At 39.9% G+C, this 16,071-nt stretch overlaps 2 protein-coding genes across 6 annotated transcripts in view; one reads left to right on the forward strand and one right to left on the reverse strand.

Moving 5' to 3' along the window:
* Positions 1-5,632: 5,632 nt before the first annotated feature.
* Positions 5,633-10,098, forward strand: rpl8 (ribosomal protein L8). The gene is made up of 6 exons (XM_062431718.1): positions 5,633-5,688; positions 6,577-6,720; positions 6,812-6,953; positions 8,576-8,794; positions 8,938-9,053; positions 9,901-10,098. The coding sequence occupies exons 2-6, from the start codon at positions 6,583-6,585 to the stop codon at positions 10,057-10,059; spliced, it is 774 nt and encodes a 257-aa protein (XP_062287702.1). The 5' UTR covers positions 5,633-5,688; positions 6,577-6,582; the 3' UTR covers positions 10,060-10,098.
* Positions 10,099-11,497: 1,399 nt separating this feature from the next.
* usp9 (ubiquitin specific peptidase 9) overlaps positions 11,498-16,071 on the reverse strand; it is a 41,329-nt gene continuing 36,755 nt past the window's right edge. For 3 of the 5 annotated variants that reach the window (XM_062431188.1, XM_062431189.1, XM_062431187.1), the window contains 3 exons: positions 15,576-15,605; positions 13,869-13,967; positions 11,498-13,714 (listed from right to left, as the gene is read on the reverse strand). In XM_062431188.1, the coding sequence (XP_062287172.1) occupies positions 13,448-13,714; positions 13,869-13,967; positions 15,576-15,605 (396 nt within the window). In that variant the 3' untranslated portion in view covers positions 11,498-13,447. The remainder of the gene's footprint in view (positions 13,715-13,868; positions 13,968-15,575; positions 15,606-16,071) is intronic. The other 2 variants (XM_062431191.1, XM_062431190.1) reach the window with 1 other exon arrangement.

The following is a 16,071-nucleotide window of genomic DNA, read 5'->3' on the forward strand; positions in this document are numbered from 1 at the left end:
CTGTAATTGCTGACTTCGTTTGTCTGATTGGTTGGGTTTTTAGTGTCAGGGTGGGAGCCAATCAGAGACTGAGTAGGGCGGGTCTTCAGAGAAACCGGGTGGGAAAAAAATAATGCGGTTCGTCTTACTCCTAATTTACACATGTGTCTATAAAACCCCAGAAAGAAGCCTAGAACAAAACAGCAGTTTCATAACAATACATTTCATTTGTAACGCACTTTTCACTCGTAGTGAAAAGTATTAACAACATAGAACACACATAAAGAAAATAACTAATCAGTTACAGTGATCCTTAATGTTGAGAGGATTAATCATACATGGACTGAACATCTGAGGATTGTTTCAATGAGTGTATCTGAATATAAGTATTCACTCATTTAAGTTTTCCGGACAACATAATAAACTTATTAGATAGGGGCGTTCTCTCTTTGTATATGTAGTGGAATTGATGTAATAATAATATTTTTATAAAACAAAACATCTTTTTCTTGTTCTTATCAAATAGATGGCATATATATCACTCTCCTTTTGTACTTACGTATGACAATTAGCAGGGCCACGTGTGAAAAATATATTTAATGTCAGTAATTTCTGACTTTCTCTGTACTATAGTGTTTTGTTTTACAGTTTACATTGTCTTTGCACTACTGCCCTGTCTTTTAGTCTAAATAACATTTTTGCACCACAGTCTTCATCTTTGCACTATTATGTTATGCAGAGAGTTGTTTTTATGTCATGTATTTATGGCTTGCGCTGTTTACCTGGTTAAGTGTTGCACCATATAGTCATCTGGGAAATGGTATTTCATCCCAAATTGTAAATGGATGGGTTGACAACAAAGAGAGTCTGATGTATGCTACAAATGAAGAAGAGCCTCAACCCCATCAAATCTATGCTAGTGTGTGTAGCTTTGGGACTCTTAACTAGTTGAATAAAGAGAACTGCGTTCAGACATGTTAATTTCATCAACTTCTCCTTTATTTAAACATCATTGTATGGAAATATTTATACTTTACACCTTCATCAGGGACCAAACAGGAATACTGGGTTCAAAACCACTTTTCATGTATTTCCAAACATCACAAAGAGTCCTATAGGATAATCACATCATTTAGCAGTCAAACCATCATCTGCATCACCTGCATTGCTATCTGTGTTTGCTGTACACATGATCTTTGGAAATGTATAAAAAAGTGGTTTTAAAGCCTTTAAAGGTGGAAAAAAAGGCTGAAACCTCAGGAAATGGAATAAGTAGACATGCTACAGAGGTCATATGCACAGAGTGGACAGTAACAACAACACTTTGGATAAACAGAATGATAATAATAACTAAATAGAAGAAGAGAACAGAAGATAAGGGCCACATAGGGAGAAGAGAGAAGGTGTGAGTCTCCAGGATGAGGATGTGTCTATATGCTACACACAGTACAGGTAGTAATTAAGTTATTATACTTTTTTATTTAATTAGTTTTTAAAATTTTAATTTAATTTACATAAACTGTTAACCAAAACTGCTCAAAATGGGATATGTGACATCTGGGGTGATGATCATCTCCTAATCGCGGTTTCAAGTGTCCTTTGTAAGGTCAGGCAGAGTCAAGCATTAGTGCAGCCAAAGCCTTCCCCCAGCCTCCTTCTTCTCTTCCACTCACAACCCCCCTCTCTTTTCTCTAGCGGTGTGCCTTCTGTTGTACACACTGCGTAGGCTGTGAGGCCTGTTCACTGTTATTTATCCCCTCTACTACACTGAGAGCGAGTTGACGAGACCATATGTTGAGGGGATAAGGTACAACGGAGGTAATTGGCTACTAGGAGAAAGGTCAACTGGTGAGAGATTTCCAAAATGAGAGACGATGCCGAGCAAATCCCCCCCTAACTTCATCCCAGAGAGATCATGTAAAGTTAATCAATACTGTGTCGTCCAAGTACATTCCTGAGATCGAACCGAGGTTTAATAAAACATACAGACTTGGTGTGTCACTTGATTAGTCATTATTTAACACTCATCCTGTGACACGCACCATGCTGCACCTGCATACTCAAAAATGTTGCTTAACTTGTTCATATAAAACTGACAGAGTGGGTGTGTTGTAGAAATCAATTACATAATCCTGTGACGCTCAATATGTGTTGTACTCAGACTGAATAAAGGTTGATATGTTTACAAAAACGTACCCTCTTTTATTTTTAGGAAGTTTTCAGGCTTTTATTATTCCTTCAAAATAATCACAACACAATATAGATTTATAGAGTCCATGATTTTGTACTCCACATAACTGAGGCTTGTGTGGCAGGACTTGTGGCCCCATCTGCTGGGCAGTGATAATATTTAATATAATATCAACTATCAGATAAAATGTTTACAATGATTTGGACAGTTGTGTTCCTCATAGAATTTCTAGAAATGTATGCTTTTATTAAATTATAACACTTTGCCCAGTATGCCAAAAAACACTAAATGTTCATTAAAAGTACAAAGGGGAACAGCTGAATAAGCTCCAGTGAGCCTGGTCACCTTTTCTTTTCATGCATGACATTGAGCACTTAAATGTGAAGTCTTAATTAAGCACTTTTTCCCTCCTTGTGAAACCCAGTCATTGCTTTTGCCTCAAGAATCTGAAGTCTTACTCTGTTCCCCGCACCTTCACCTTTATTGAGATTAATTTTTTCATATATCCTTCTTTTCCAAATTGTTCCACTGTTTTCAAATAGCAACACCACTGACACATGAATCAATCTCACTAAATACATCATGGCCTATATCATAACCAGAGACTGTATAAAAGGATATTATATGATAATAGAGATATAATCTTTACACACAGTCTGTTGTCATGACATAAATCTGTACACAGTGTTATTTGTCCTCATTTCCATACAATATATCATTCTTAGATTTAAGAATGAATAACTGTGCATTATTTTTTTACCAAATTAACTGAGGTGAAGTAATCCTCAGAGAACAAAAGACTGTCCAGGTGTTCAGATATCAATGAAGAAGAATCACAGCAGAGGAATGGCGGTATTTTTTTTTTTTTTTTACAATCCCAAATCCAGACTATAAAAACGAGGCTCAATCTGCTTCAGTAGAAATAGTTAATGAGGTTGTACATTACAGCGATTTACTCTATCGCCTCAACCATAATAAACAAGATCTTTGTATTAAATGTGGAATACACGTGAGCAGCTTGTTTCAGTGCCTTTTGGAACGTCCAATCGCACAAGAGTATTGGAAGGAAATAACAGCTACATTTTTCACTGTCACAAAAGGGAATCTTCATATGTCCCAAACTGTGTATTTTTGGATGCTTTATTGTGACCTTTGCTTACTTGAAGCCAATCATAAAATGACCCTGGAAAAACAGTTATTAGACTAAGCAACTATAGCTGGATGGAGGGACTGCTTCATAGTCTGACTATGGAAAAACTTACCATGCAAGCAAAATACAGCACTTTTAACAAGATATGGAGAAAAACATTTCTGGAAGGGAGGTTTTGTTGGGGCCTTCTGTTGAACTAGCGTGAATTTTCTTTATGTTTTGTTTTATTTGAGTTTTAAGTGAAATATGGATTGTCAGATCATATATTTTTTTAATGATTTAAGTATCCTTTTAACAAATATGACAGCTGAAATGTACTGTGTTGTATTCAAAATGCCTTTATGTGTTTTGTTTTGGGGAATTATGTCAGCATGCTTTTTGTTGATTTTAGTTCGGCATTCAACACCATTCTGCCAAACATTCTCATCAAGAAGCTGACTGACCTGGACTTCCCACCCCTCACCTGCGAATTAGAAGGGTTGGGCCCCACACATCCTCCACCCTAACACTCAGCACGGGCTCCCCTCAGGGCTGTGTGCTGAGCCCCTTCCTGTATGGTTTATACACACATGACTGTGTCTCCTCCCACCACTCTAACATCATCGTCAAGTTCGCAGACGACACTACAGTGGTGGGTCTCATCTCTGACGGCGACTAAACAGCATACAGGGAGGAGGTCCAGAGGCTCGTAGCCTGGTGTTCAGCAAACAACCTGTTGCTGAACACTAGCAAAACCAAGGAGATGGTGATGGACTGGAGGAGGAAGAGAGTGGACCCCACCCCACTACAGATAGACAGTGTCTGCGTGGAGAGAGTCTCTTCTCGCAGGTTTTTCGGTGTGCATGTGGCTGACGACCTAACATGGCACACCAACACCTCAGTGGTTGTGGGCAAGGCTCAGCAGAGACTGCACTTTTTAAGACTTCTGAAAAAATGCCACTTGGAGGCAAAGCTGCTGCAGACCTTCTATCGCTCCACGATAGAAAGCGTGCTGGCGTACTGCATCACGGTGTGGTATGCCGGCTGCACAGCCAAGGACAGAAAAGCCCTGCAGGGGGTCATCAAGACGGCACAAAAAATCATTGGCTGCCCCCTGCCCTCCCTGGAGGATATTGCAGACTCTCTGGGGCTAAACAGGGCAAGGAAGATCCTGTCTGACCCATCTCACCCCGACCAAGGCCTCTTCAAACTTCTGCCCTCTGGCAGAAGATACAGGGTCCTGAAGAGCCGCACAAACCGGCTCAAAAACATTTTCTATCCCTGGGCTATCAGGCTCCTGAACAGCTAACCACCCACCCCCACCCCCACCCCCAGCACCTCTACTGGGCTATCAGGCTCCTGAACAGTTAACCACCCAACCCCACCCCCACCCCCAGCACCTCTACTCAGCACCTTGTATACAGTACTGTATTCAACACCTACCTCAGGTTACATAGGCATAAGTGCAACATGTGCAATTGACTGTGACTGTGTATGTGTGTTTGTGTGTGTGTGTGTAAATAGCTTTTGTAGTATTTCATTGTTCTTATGTATAATAGTTACATTTATTTAGATATTATTTAGACTTCTTTATTTTTATTTTTGACTTTTATTTTGACTTTTATCTTGCACTATTTTTATTTTTTATTTTGACTATTTTGCACCACGGGAAGAGACCCCGTACCAATTTCGTTGTGACACCTGTTGTACAATGGCAATAAAGGATATTTTATTCTATTCTATTCTATTTAGTGTGCCACTTCTTTGTGTCACATTGTGACATCCAATAAACATATTTTGGGGAACAATTGCATTTGTATTTTTGCTTATTCCTTATTTGATTCTCTGCAGAATCATCAGTAGGGCCCGACCAATATATATCGGCCGACATTATCAGCCAATGTTGACCTATCACAGATATATTGATATTGGCAAATGTTGTCAGATATTTTTTTGAAGTTATATAGGCTGCATTTAATGTCCTATATTTGATCCTATTTATAATTATTTATAATTATTAAATTCTAAGTGAAGTTTACTGTCTCATTGCATTGATGTCATTTTATACAATAAAGTTTATTGTCTCAAATGGTAAAATATCATGCCTCCATTACATAGCCTATATTTGTCACAGGTATTTTTAAGGGATCATTGCAAAACATGTTTATCAGAATTGTTTTACTTGTTAATATGGGTATCGGCTAGTCATCAGTACATCTTGAACCTTCAAAAACTGCTTTGATAATAATCCTTTATCTTATAAAATACATCATTTTGATCGATAGACACTATATTTGCCTCCAACTCCCATCAGGCCCTGCGATGATTTCTCCGGAAGAAAACCTCCGCTTTTCCCTTTGCACTTCCTCTTTCCGTCAACGGAGTTTAGGTAGGACAGCTTCGATCTCATTCCCCTCACTAAATCTGCTTTATATCACGATTTTATTAAGTCATCCGATTTAAACTCACACTTTTAGGTGTATAGGAAATGTCTAAGAACATTTCTTACTGAGTATTTCAGCAGCTGATGTTAATATTGAAGCGTTTTTGAAGTTTGTAGAGCTCGGTGGTGACAAGGCGCTTGTAACAGCGGTGTGAAGCGGCTAAAGGGCCTCAAACAGGACATATGTGTGTAATGTGGGCCGCTGACACAAGCTACACAGACTTTAATTTGTATTGAATTATCATATTTGACAGCAAGTTTATCTATGACTTTACCAAAGTACCGAAACATTGATTAAAGTTGATACTGTTACCGGCGGCTAGCCTGCTAACTAGCGATAGCTGACACACATTGGTTATTTATACCAGCGTCTATATTGTTCATACATTTATTCTACTGTTTATAGTGATTATATGTAATCTGTAACGTGTATATCGTATTCTCAGACCTTTAGGTGTTGATCATGCCTTTTTTTTAACGTTTACATTTAATATTTTCATTAGTGTTCGTACTTTATATATTTTTTAGTATTTATACCCTCACTGTGCACTCTATTTATATACATTACAGTGCACTTAATGGCTTTATTTGCACTTTAGGTTAGTTGCTAACTTGCATTGCGTTGTCTCAACATTTGTATACTTTGCAATGACAGTAAAGTTGAGTTTAAATGATTTGTTGTGATCTTGTGAAAATCTGTCAAACAAGGCAGTTTTAGGCACAGACAGATTCAAACTTGTAAGATATAATTCGCTAATTTAGTATGTGTTGTAGGACTTGTTCACTGTACACGTCTACTCCGTAAGTAATGTGAGAAATGATCCTGTGTTTCAGTTCACGATGGGACGTGTGATCAGGGGACAGAGAAAAGGTGCGGGCTCCGTGTTCAAAGCCCACGTCAAGCACAGAAAAGGTGCTGCTAAACTCCGTCACATCGACTTCGCTGAACGTCATGGTTACATCAAGGGGATTGTGAAGGTAAGTGGTGATTTTTAGGGAGGAGAGTTGAACATCTTTCTGGTTGTGGGGGTGAGCGTACATCGTGACGGCAATGTTGTCCCCCTCTCAGGATATCATCCATGACCCCGGCCGTGGCGCCCCCCTGGCCAAAGTAGCCTTCCGTGACCCCTACCGCTTCAAGAAGAGGACAGAACTCTTCATCGCAGCTGAGGGCATCCACACTGGACAGTTCATCTACTGCGGCAAGAAGGGTAAGAGGCTGAAAGGAGGCTCAAGAGTTCTGGAATGTCATGGAATTCATATGTTTTTCCCAGACCAGAAACTGCACTGAAAGAATAAACATTATAAACAAATGTAACTGCTAAAAACAGAAGATAATTAAAAATATACTTCTCTAAACATATTCAAGTTTCAGAAATATAAAGGACTTAAATGAATATACAAAAGGACACGAGTATAAAAACCTTTTTAAAATAGCAAAGTAGCATTTTTACTGGCAGAAAATACACTTAAAGTCCATTGAGAATTCTTGAAACATGGATCTGAACTATGAATACTACTTTATTGTCATGGAATGAATTTGGGTTTCTCTCAGACCACAAAACAGAATAAAGCATTTTAAATGAATGTATCTACTAAAAAAATAAGATAACTAAAAATATACTAAATATATAGTTTCAGGAACATAAAGGACACAAGTACACTAAATATTAAGACCTTTTTGAAGTAGCAGCAAAAGTAAACATGAGGTAGTGCACTTCTCAATCACAGTGAATCTCACAGTGCTGCAGCGTTATAAACAAAGAAAATAAGAGTTAAAATATATAAGGTTTTTAGGCCTTTTTTTTTTTAAGAGTCGGGTCTGTGGGGGCTCAGAGGTGCAAGCTGCTGTCAGATCTGAGGGTGCGGGTGGAGGTTTGTGGCATGATCAGTTCCTGTAGGTAAGGAGGCACATGTCTGATAATGGATCTGTATGTGAGTAGCAGGACGTTGTAGACAGCACCGCAAAACAACTTCTGTTTACTTTACGATTGTGACGAAAGAGTAAATAGTTGTGCTGGGGTAACTTGTGAAGTCTTAAGTGTAACAACACCACTGTGTAGGGTGTCAGTGTCTGAAGAGGCTTCCAGTCTGACTGGACATCCTGGATGGTTTTCCACTGTCTCTCCACTTCCTTAAGCTACGCAGGGCTGATTATGTTCTGAACCCCTGATAACGGCTGAAAAAAAATAAAGAAAAAGTGTCAGGACTATTACAGATATAGTATGTGCAATGCCAACACACAAATGGACACCTGGTGTGTGAGAGGGAGCTGTGGGGATGAGTTGGAAAATATCAGTGAATGAGTTTTAAACTTATTTTACAGTTGAATGTTTAAACAGTAGCTCAATTATTTAATGTGACGTTTCCAACCTAGTGAGACAACAGAAGTGACTTAGTAGGCTTAATCTAATATTCGGCCGACATGTAAGATTGATGGCACGTAAGGTACAACATAAAAGTACAAATGAACAGTTCAGAACTGCAAAGATCATCTGGGAACTTGAGAAATCTGGGTCAGGCCTGTTTGTCCGAGCCATTGTGGGGATTTGTTTACATCTTGGAGTCCCACCTGGATCTGAAATTGAGACCCCTTGACCTAGATTGGATGCATGTCTTCATTTTGTTTGTTTTGTTTATCTGCACACCCGATAAAACCTTTTAATGTGCCAGACTACAACAAGGGGTGACATCAGAGGTATTAAAGCAGGTGGTTCATCATCTTGATGAAGATGTATCTAAGTTGTCAGCAGAGTCATTTAATTCAGATTGTGTCTGTGAAAATGATCTCACGCCAGCAGCTAACCATTTTTTCCCATCTGGCCTCCCACAGCTCAGCTCAACATCGGCAACGTCCTGCCTGTTGGCACAATGCCCGAGGGAACCATCATCTGCTGCCTGGAGGAGAAGCCCGGCGACAGAGGCAAGCTGGCCCGCGCTTCAGGAAACTACGCCACAGTCATCTCCCACAACCCTGAGACCAAGAAGTCCAGAGTCAAGCTGCCCTCAGGCTCCAAAAAAGTGATCGCCTCTGCCAACAGAGCTGTCGTCGGTAAGGACCCTGACCACGTTTCAGAACGGATGTTAACTCAATGCCGCTATGAGATGTGTCGTGTAGTGACGCGCGGTTAATGTGGTGTTTTTGTGATTTGAACGCGAGGCATGTTTTGACCAGCTCTGCTCTACTTGTTACAGGTGTGGTTGCTGGAGGTGGTCGTATTGACAAGCCCATCCTGAAGGCTGGTCGTGCCTACCACAAGTACAAGGCCAAGAGGAACTGCTGGCCACGTGTCCGTGGTGTGGCTATGAACGTAAGTGAACACCTAAGAATATCCTCTTCGATGGCAGCAGAGTAAAACCTGCAGACATTAATTAACAATCGTGAGACTTTATGCAGTGAGCACCCTACAGGCCTGAGGTAGCTGTCAGCACAGGGTGGAGAATAGCTGACAGTATTGAAAGATGAGATTGGTGACAGAGCGTGCAAGTTAAATATTGATTGATATGTTGTGAATAGGTATATCTGGGATTTGGCTTTTGTCATGAAACAGCCTTACCCGTAGTGCCTGAAGTGCTCTCGGATCATAAGAGGATTAATTATGAAGGACTTAAACTGTGTTGTGAAGGATGAGGGAAGTGTGATGAGCCTCATTAATGAGACCCTTCAGGAGAAAGATGAAGGGAGCATTACTTTGTGCTCCACAGGTGATGAAGCTGAAGCAACGTTTTAGTTTCCGCCTGGTTGCACACAAGTTCACATCATGGTTAGGTTCTCTCCAAACATGTGTTAACATATCTAACACGCCTTACAGGAGTGTCCCAGTACAGCTCTTAAAAGAAACTGAGGATGTGTGGAGGTCTAGTGGCCTCATCTGACCTTTTTTACATTTACAAGGTTTGATTCTGATGTGATGACCAGGTCTTGAATCTACTTAACTTTTCCTAAGTGGACTTTTACTTGTTTCTTAATCTGAAGCACTTTGTTGGGACCCTATAGTCTTTTTGGTGATGGATTGTTGGGAGATAAGACTGTAATGTCTTGGAAGGTATTACACAATTGAGGGAAAGTATTGAACAGGAGTTGGAGGTAGGGTCTGACTGCAACATTTAAAGTTCCTCACACTAATATCTTTTTTTCCCCTCCCTCTCTCTCTGCAGCCTGTTGAGCATCCCTTCGGTGGTGGTAACCATCAGCATATTGGCAAACCCTCAACAATCAGGAGGGATGCACCTGCTGGTCGCAAGGTCGGTCTTATTGCTGCCCGTCGTACAGGCAGACTGCGCGGAACAAAGACCGTCCAGGAGAAGGAGAACTAAACGTGACTTTCTTGATAATAAAACCATGTTCCAAAAGAATCTGTTCATCTGCTTCATTTGTGGGTCGTCGCAGTTCAAATGTGGGACAGATGATATGGTGGTAAAATTAAGCAGATGAATGATATCAATAGTCCTCCTCACAAGACATTTTAGACGTAAAAAAAAAGCACAGGAGTAAATATTAATGGTAACTGAATTTCATGTAGTCTCTTCAGTTTCAGGGTCCTGTTCATGCTGGTTTACTGGGACACTTATATAGACCTGAGTCATTAACATTCATGCTTTTCCTACTATGATGACACTGCTTTGAAAAAGATGTTACGTCTGCCACTAACCCCAAATGACATACTGATACATACTGACTTTACACTTTGAATATATAAAGCATTTGGGTTTAACAGTTGTACTTATTTTATAAATATCTGAAGACAAATATGACAGGACTAATGGGTTAAATAGAAAACTAACATACAGCAAATAATCCCTTATACCCAAGCTAAATGTACCATAAATGAAAATAACTGAAAAAATATCCCTTCAAGAAACTAGACCTTTATTTAGGTTACATTTAGTTTTTCATTAAATTGAGTTGGTAAACCAACTCTGGCCATTGTGGAGGCGGTATGTTGTGGAGCTGAATGGTGTTACACAGGTATTTATACTTTCAAACTGATACAGAAATGACTTCCCTCTGCCTCTCACTAAACACTTTAACTAAAACTGGTGTTTCAATTTTTGTCTACATGACAAAACAAATAAAAACCTCTGCAGCAAAATACAGTTAATCACAATAAGGCTCCAAAATGACAATGAAGTTGAATCAGCACCTCTATGAAACAGTTTAAACAAAAACAACTGAACGTTCAGGGAGGTCAGACTTCTTGCACATTAATGTAATAGTCGATATAGGGTAATAAATGGTTGACTGATTGCTTATACACTAGAGGGAGCTAGTGTTACAGGAAAAGACTTTCACTCCTGAGCAACATGCATCCATTCACTGAACATCTGCAGGTGATAAACTGGTGCATTCATTTGGACTTTGTGGTCAGCAGCTGTGAGCAGTTCATATTTAGAGAATGAAGAGGTGAAAAGTATCCAGTCTTTCTCAAAAAACAGCAAAATAGTTGTTAAACAGTATGTTATAACACCCTAAAATGTTCTTGGGACCCCTTGAGGAGAAGACCCCTCTGTGAAAATCACTTTGAAATATGATTAAAGAGTTTTAAGAGTAGCTCAAGACACACCGAGTTACTTATCGAACTACATGTCATGACTTCACACTCAGTAATACAGCACTGACATATCAGCTGGTGCAGATGTCAGTGCAGTTTTTGAACATACTGATTACGCGTGTTGCTACTTTCTGGATAAAAACTGGTGATGCGGAGCAAGACTGTTCACAGTTTATATCTGACAAGTAAAAATGAGACACAGACAAGATTCCATGTTCTTTATTTGCTAAGGGCGCAATGCTTTTTTTTTGTTATATTTCTGTGCACAAAAAACCTCACAAAGTGAAAGTCCACATCGCGACTGTAGCTCCAGAATTCAACGTCACACCATGGCCAAAACAAAAGTCGGCAAAAAACAGGGCGCAGAACTCTGTACAGTCAATATCTTCTTTAAAAATAACACAAGGACAAAAATGTTCCTCTTAAATCAAATTCTATTTTTAGTGAAATACAACAAAATAAATTCTATAAAATAAGAGCAAAATATTTAAATATAATACGGTGGGCAGAATATTTTCATTTGCAGGAGTATTTGGTATGTTTTAGACAAAAAAAACAAAAGAAAGAAAAAAAACAAAAGAAAAGAAATTCAAAAAGAAAAAAATACACGCATTCAAGTTACCAATTAAATACAGTATTTACTGATGTTTACCTTTTACTCCTACAGAATTACAAGTTAGCTCAAGTTGCAACATGACTAACCAGCTGGTACAACCCTGCTGTGGAACCTGGTCTCCATGGAGCTGGATGGTGAGGGTCTCTCGCTGCTGCTCGGGATCTGTCGCTTCATCCCGAGCAGGAGCAGCCGCACACCCCGACCTGGCTCCATGGCAGACAGGAAGCCGTCGGGCAACAAGTCTGTCTAAGACTAGGCTCTATTGAAGAGACAGAAGCAAACCACAGTCTATTATACACCAGATAGCCCAGTGCAGCTATTCTGTTGCATATGTGTTTCATTTTTCAGAATTCCTATAGATGAAAAGCTAAGCTGTCTAATCCCACCAAAAACTGACTGCCAAATGTGAAGTTGGAGGATTATATGTGCAATTGAAAAGCCACTTATTCATACATTGGTTCAAAATATTGCCCTCATTGTAGATAGGGTAGATGAGTAGAAAATAACAAAAAAAAAGAATAAACAAACAAAAAAAAAAAAAAACCTTAGGGTAACACCCCTCTGGAGATGTGGATTAAGAACAGCTTCAGGTTGTTATGATCACAAGTCTTCCCTTGGGCTACACTATTCTGGTGAGAAGCCATGCTAAATGTTACAGCATATTAACTAGAGCTTCAAAAAGGATTGAATTTATTACCAGAACAAATAAAACAAAAAAAAAACAAAAAAGAAAAGAAAGAAAAGAAAAAGAAAAAGAAAAGAAAGGCAATGAGTATCAGAACAATGTTGCATCACTGCTTTTTCACATCAACCAAACACCGTAAAAGTCCACCCAACCATTCCATATCTCACACTAAAACCAACCACAGCTTGTGAGTTGATCTGGCATGGGTCATAAGGTTGCCAAGGAGCTTAAGAATAATATAATTATGATAATAACAATGCGTCCTTCTACAGTTGAATGACCAGTAACCGTCCGATGGTAGAACAAACTTTACTGCTGAGCATGGGTGATAAAAGAAAGAGGAGTTGTTGTCTTCTTACAGTTGTTTTTGGGCATTTTTCTTATTTATAATATCCATTTTGTTTTCCATAATATCTGTAACATCTCCCAACAGCAAACCACACAGAGTTATGCTACTGGGGGATCTGAACAGTCAAAAACATTAACATACTATGTACACCTTTTTGTCGTGTAGACAAGCGCATCAGCATCGTCAGCTCTGGGTACATTTTGTTTTTCTTTATTAGAACTCTTATCCACTCCCTCGCCTCTGCAGCCGCCAGCAGGCCCCTCCCCCCCCCCGGTCACGCGGTCAGGCAGCCCCAGGCCAGGGGAGAGCGCCTCCCTGCAGGCTGACGGGAGAGAGAAGTGGCCTGGAGAGGGGATGGGAGGCCTGGCTCTGCCCTGCCCTGGGGCCAGAGAGAGTGAGAGAGTAAGAGAGAGAGGCCCAACGAGGAGCTCTGTTGACCGGAGGATGAGAGGAGGGAGAGCGGGACGATGGAGGCTCGAGGCACAGCAGAGGGGGAGGGGATGTTACTCCTTAGGCGGGGCAGGCGCTGGGGTAGAGGTGGGGGCGGGGGCGGGGGCAACCTCCTCGGTGCTCTCCCAGTTCTCTTGTGCTCGCGGGCCCGGGCCGGGAGTAGGACCAGGGGCTGGGGTGGGGCTCTGGGTCTGGGTCTGGGTCTGGGTCTGGGTCTGGGTAGGGCCTGGAGTCGGGGCAGAGGCAGGACCAGGACGCTGGGGGTTGTTCATGTGCTGAGCAGCAGGCCCGGTGTACGGCTGCCCATGGGGGTGGTTGTTCTGTTCGGGAAGAGACGTGTACAAAAAAAATGTGAGGCAGTGCCGACAACATCGTCAAACTTAAAAGGTGATAATTTTAAAGTAACAGCTATGAATCAAATCTAAAAGTAGAAAAAATCCTCCTGTATAGCTGATGGGGACGCTCTGACGATACCTGCTGAAATTGGGTGGTTCCAGGAGAATGTGGGTACAGAGAGGTGTCCTCAGGTGGGGAGGAGTCTTGATCATCAGGTGCTTCCTGTTCATCTGGCTCCTAACGTGTCAGAGAAATGTTATTTGTCACTAATTAAATTCAACATTCAAATTCAAAAAGTATTATTTAGACTATATAAACATAGTGGAATTTGCTTATTTATTTGAACAGAACTGGGTAAGAGTCTGAGCTTTGGCATTTCAGTGTGACGCAGCATGTAGGCTGTATGAGAAAGTCATATCTCCAACTGTGTTACAATATGTAAGTAAATGAGGTTTAACTGAGACTTAATTAAGTGTGTGGGTGGATTTTACACCTGAGAGCAACTTCTTAGCAGGAGAGCTGCTGCTAATACTTTAGAAACTGAAGCTGCATGTGAACTTCTCTACTGCTGAGGTTATTTCAAACACTAGTTATAATTTATATTTTCTTATGCAATTTGTTAAAGGTAGATTATTGTATTTGTCTTCTATGAGTGAGACAAAGTTAAGTGCACAGGATATTCTGTATAACATGTACATATTACACATAACATGATTTCAAGTCATCAATAGATAAAAAGCATCACCTGTCAGGCCATTAACACAAATTTGTAGTATGTAGCGCTAATGTAGTAACATGTCATCACACAGACCATCCTCGTGTTGTTTTAGCTCAGATCAGTTTAATTCTGGCTATTATATAATATCTACACAGTATCTGAACTAACATGTTTGTTTTTAACTATTACCGATTTTGGAAAAATTGCATGTACTTCATTTCAAATGTCTACGTGTCACTAACAACTTTATATAAGCTTCTAAAAACAGCATTTTACCTACAATAGCAAAATAGAGAACAAAGCTCTTTGTTAATGAAGCCTTAATACTGCAACTACTGCTCAATGCTTGAGTATAGCTGTGACTAAGAGTTTTCAATTAGATGCAGGTGGCTGTTTGAGTTGGGAAGGAAGCAAAAAAAATGGGCATGGGTTGTTAAAGAAGCGCTAGACTGAGATGGAAGACTGGCTGTGTGAGTGCTGTTGCTTTGGCAAATCACTGAGACTGGGCAGCAGGACAGGACGAGAACAAAGATCTGTTCACTGTGTGCAGCTGCGTTACATGATTTCTCATGCCAGTTACACTATAGAGCCTCTCACATGTCAGTCTACCTTTCCTTTTACTATACTGCTAGATAGCAGGATGGAGGATGACAATTTTACTTACTATACTTACATACATAGCATTAGCTTCTATGTAGTTTGAGAGTCAACATACTTTTTTTAAATAGGAGAACAATGATATACATGTGCTGACAAGTCAAAGTGTTAATAATGTTTTTAAAAATGTTAATTTTAGTGAATCATTGTCAGTTTGTGTAAACACAGCTTTACTCTATCCTTCTGCACTTAACTGTTTAAATAACATTTGTGTCAAATACATACAAAGAGTCCAAAAAAGAAAATAGAGCAAAAGTAGACAAATTGGGATCAAGCATGTAGCCTAAACAAGACTGTTTCTAGCCTTGGCCACTGATGACTATCCAGGCTGCACATTATGCAGCTGTATCTAAATATGTTGATTGTGTTGGAGGCCTTGCCATTGGCCGACTGTTCATTGCTTCTCTGCTGATTCTGTAATTGATTTATTTTATTTCCTTCCTTTATGTCGTGGTGCCTGGAATACTGACCTTCCCTGGGCTTCCCTGAGTACACTTGAGCTGTGTATGAAATATTACAGGAGAAGTGTGTCATTTGACTGGATTTTTCAACATAAACAAATACAAGTAACTTTTTTTTTTTTAGTGAGAACACAAGATTACATATGCATACATTGCACACTGCAGCCACGAATCAATACAAAGCCAATTCACCTTAAAGAAAGTAAATAAAACTTTGTATGGGTAATTCTGTGGAGATTGGCAACAGGTTTTCCAAAATGATTAGAAAACTGGCACTGCTAGCATATGATCATATTAAATTAATCAAACATTACAATTAAATCTTCTTGGAAACACAAATAATAAGTCCATGTTCTTCCCTCTGGCTTAAATGTGTGATTACATTTTTCTACAAAATGTCAGAGAAGTCATCATTTGATCTCATTTGTCATGCTGGCTATGTTACGGCATTCAGTGGTTGAAGCTCCTCTATGTGATTTTTCTGTTACCTTCACCACTGTACACC

The sequence above is a fragment of the Scomber scombrus genome, chromosome 13 (genome assembly GCF_963691925.1).
Source record: "Scomber scombrus chromosome 13, fScoSco1.1, whole genome shotgun sequence".
In the NCBI taxonomy this organism is placed as follows: domain Eukaryota; kingdom Metazoa; phylum Chordata; class Actinopteri; order Scombriformes; family Scombridae; genus Scomber; species Scomber scombrus.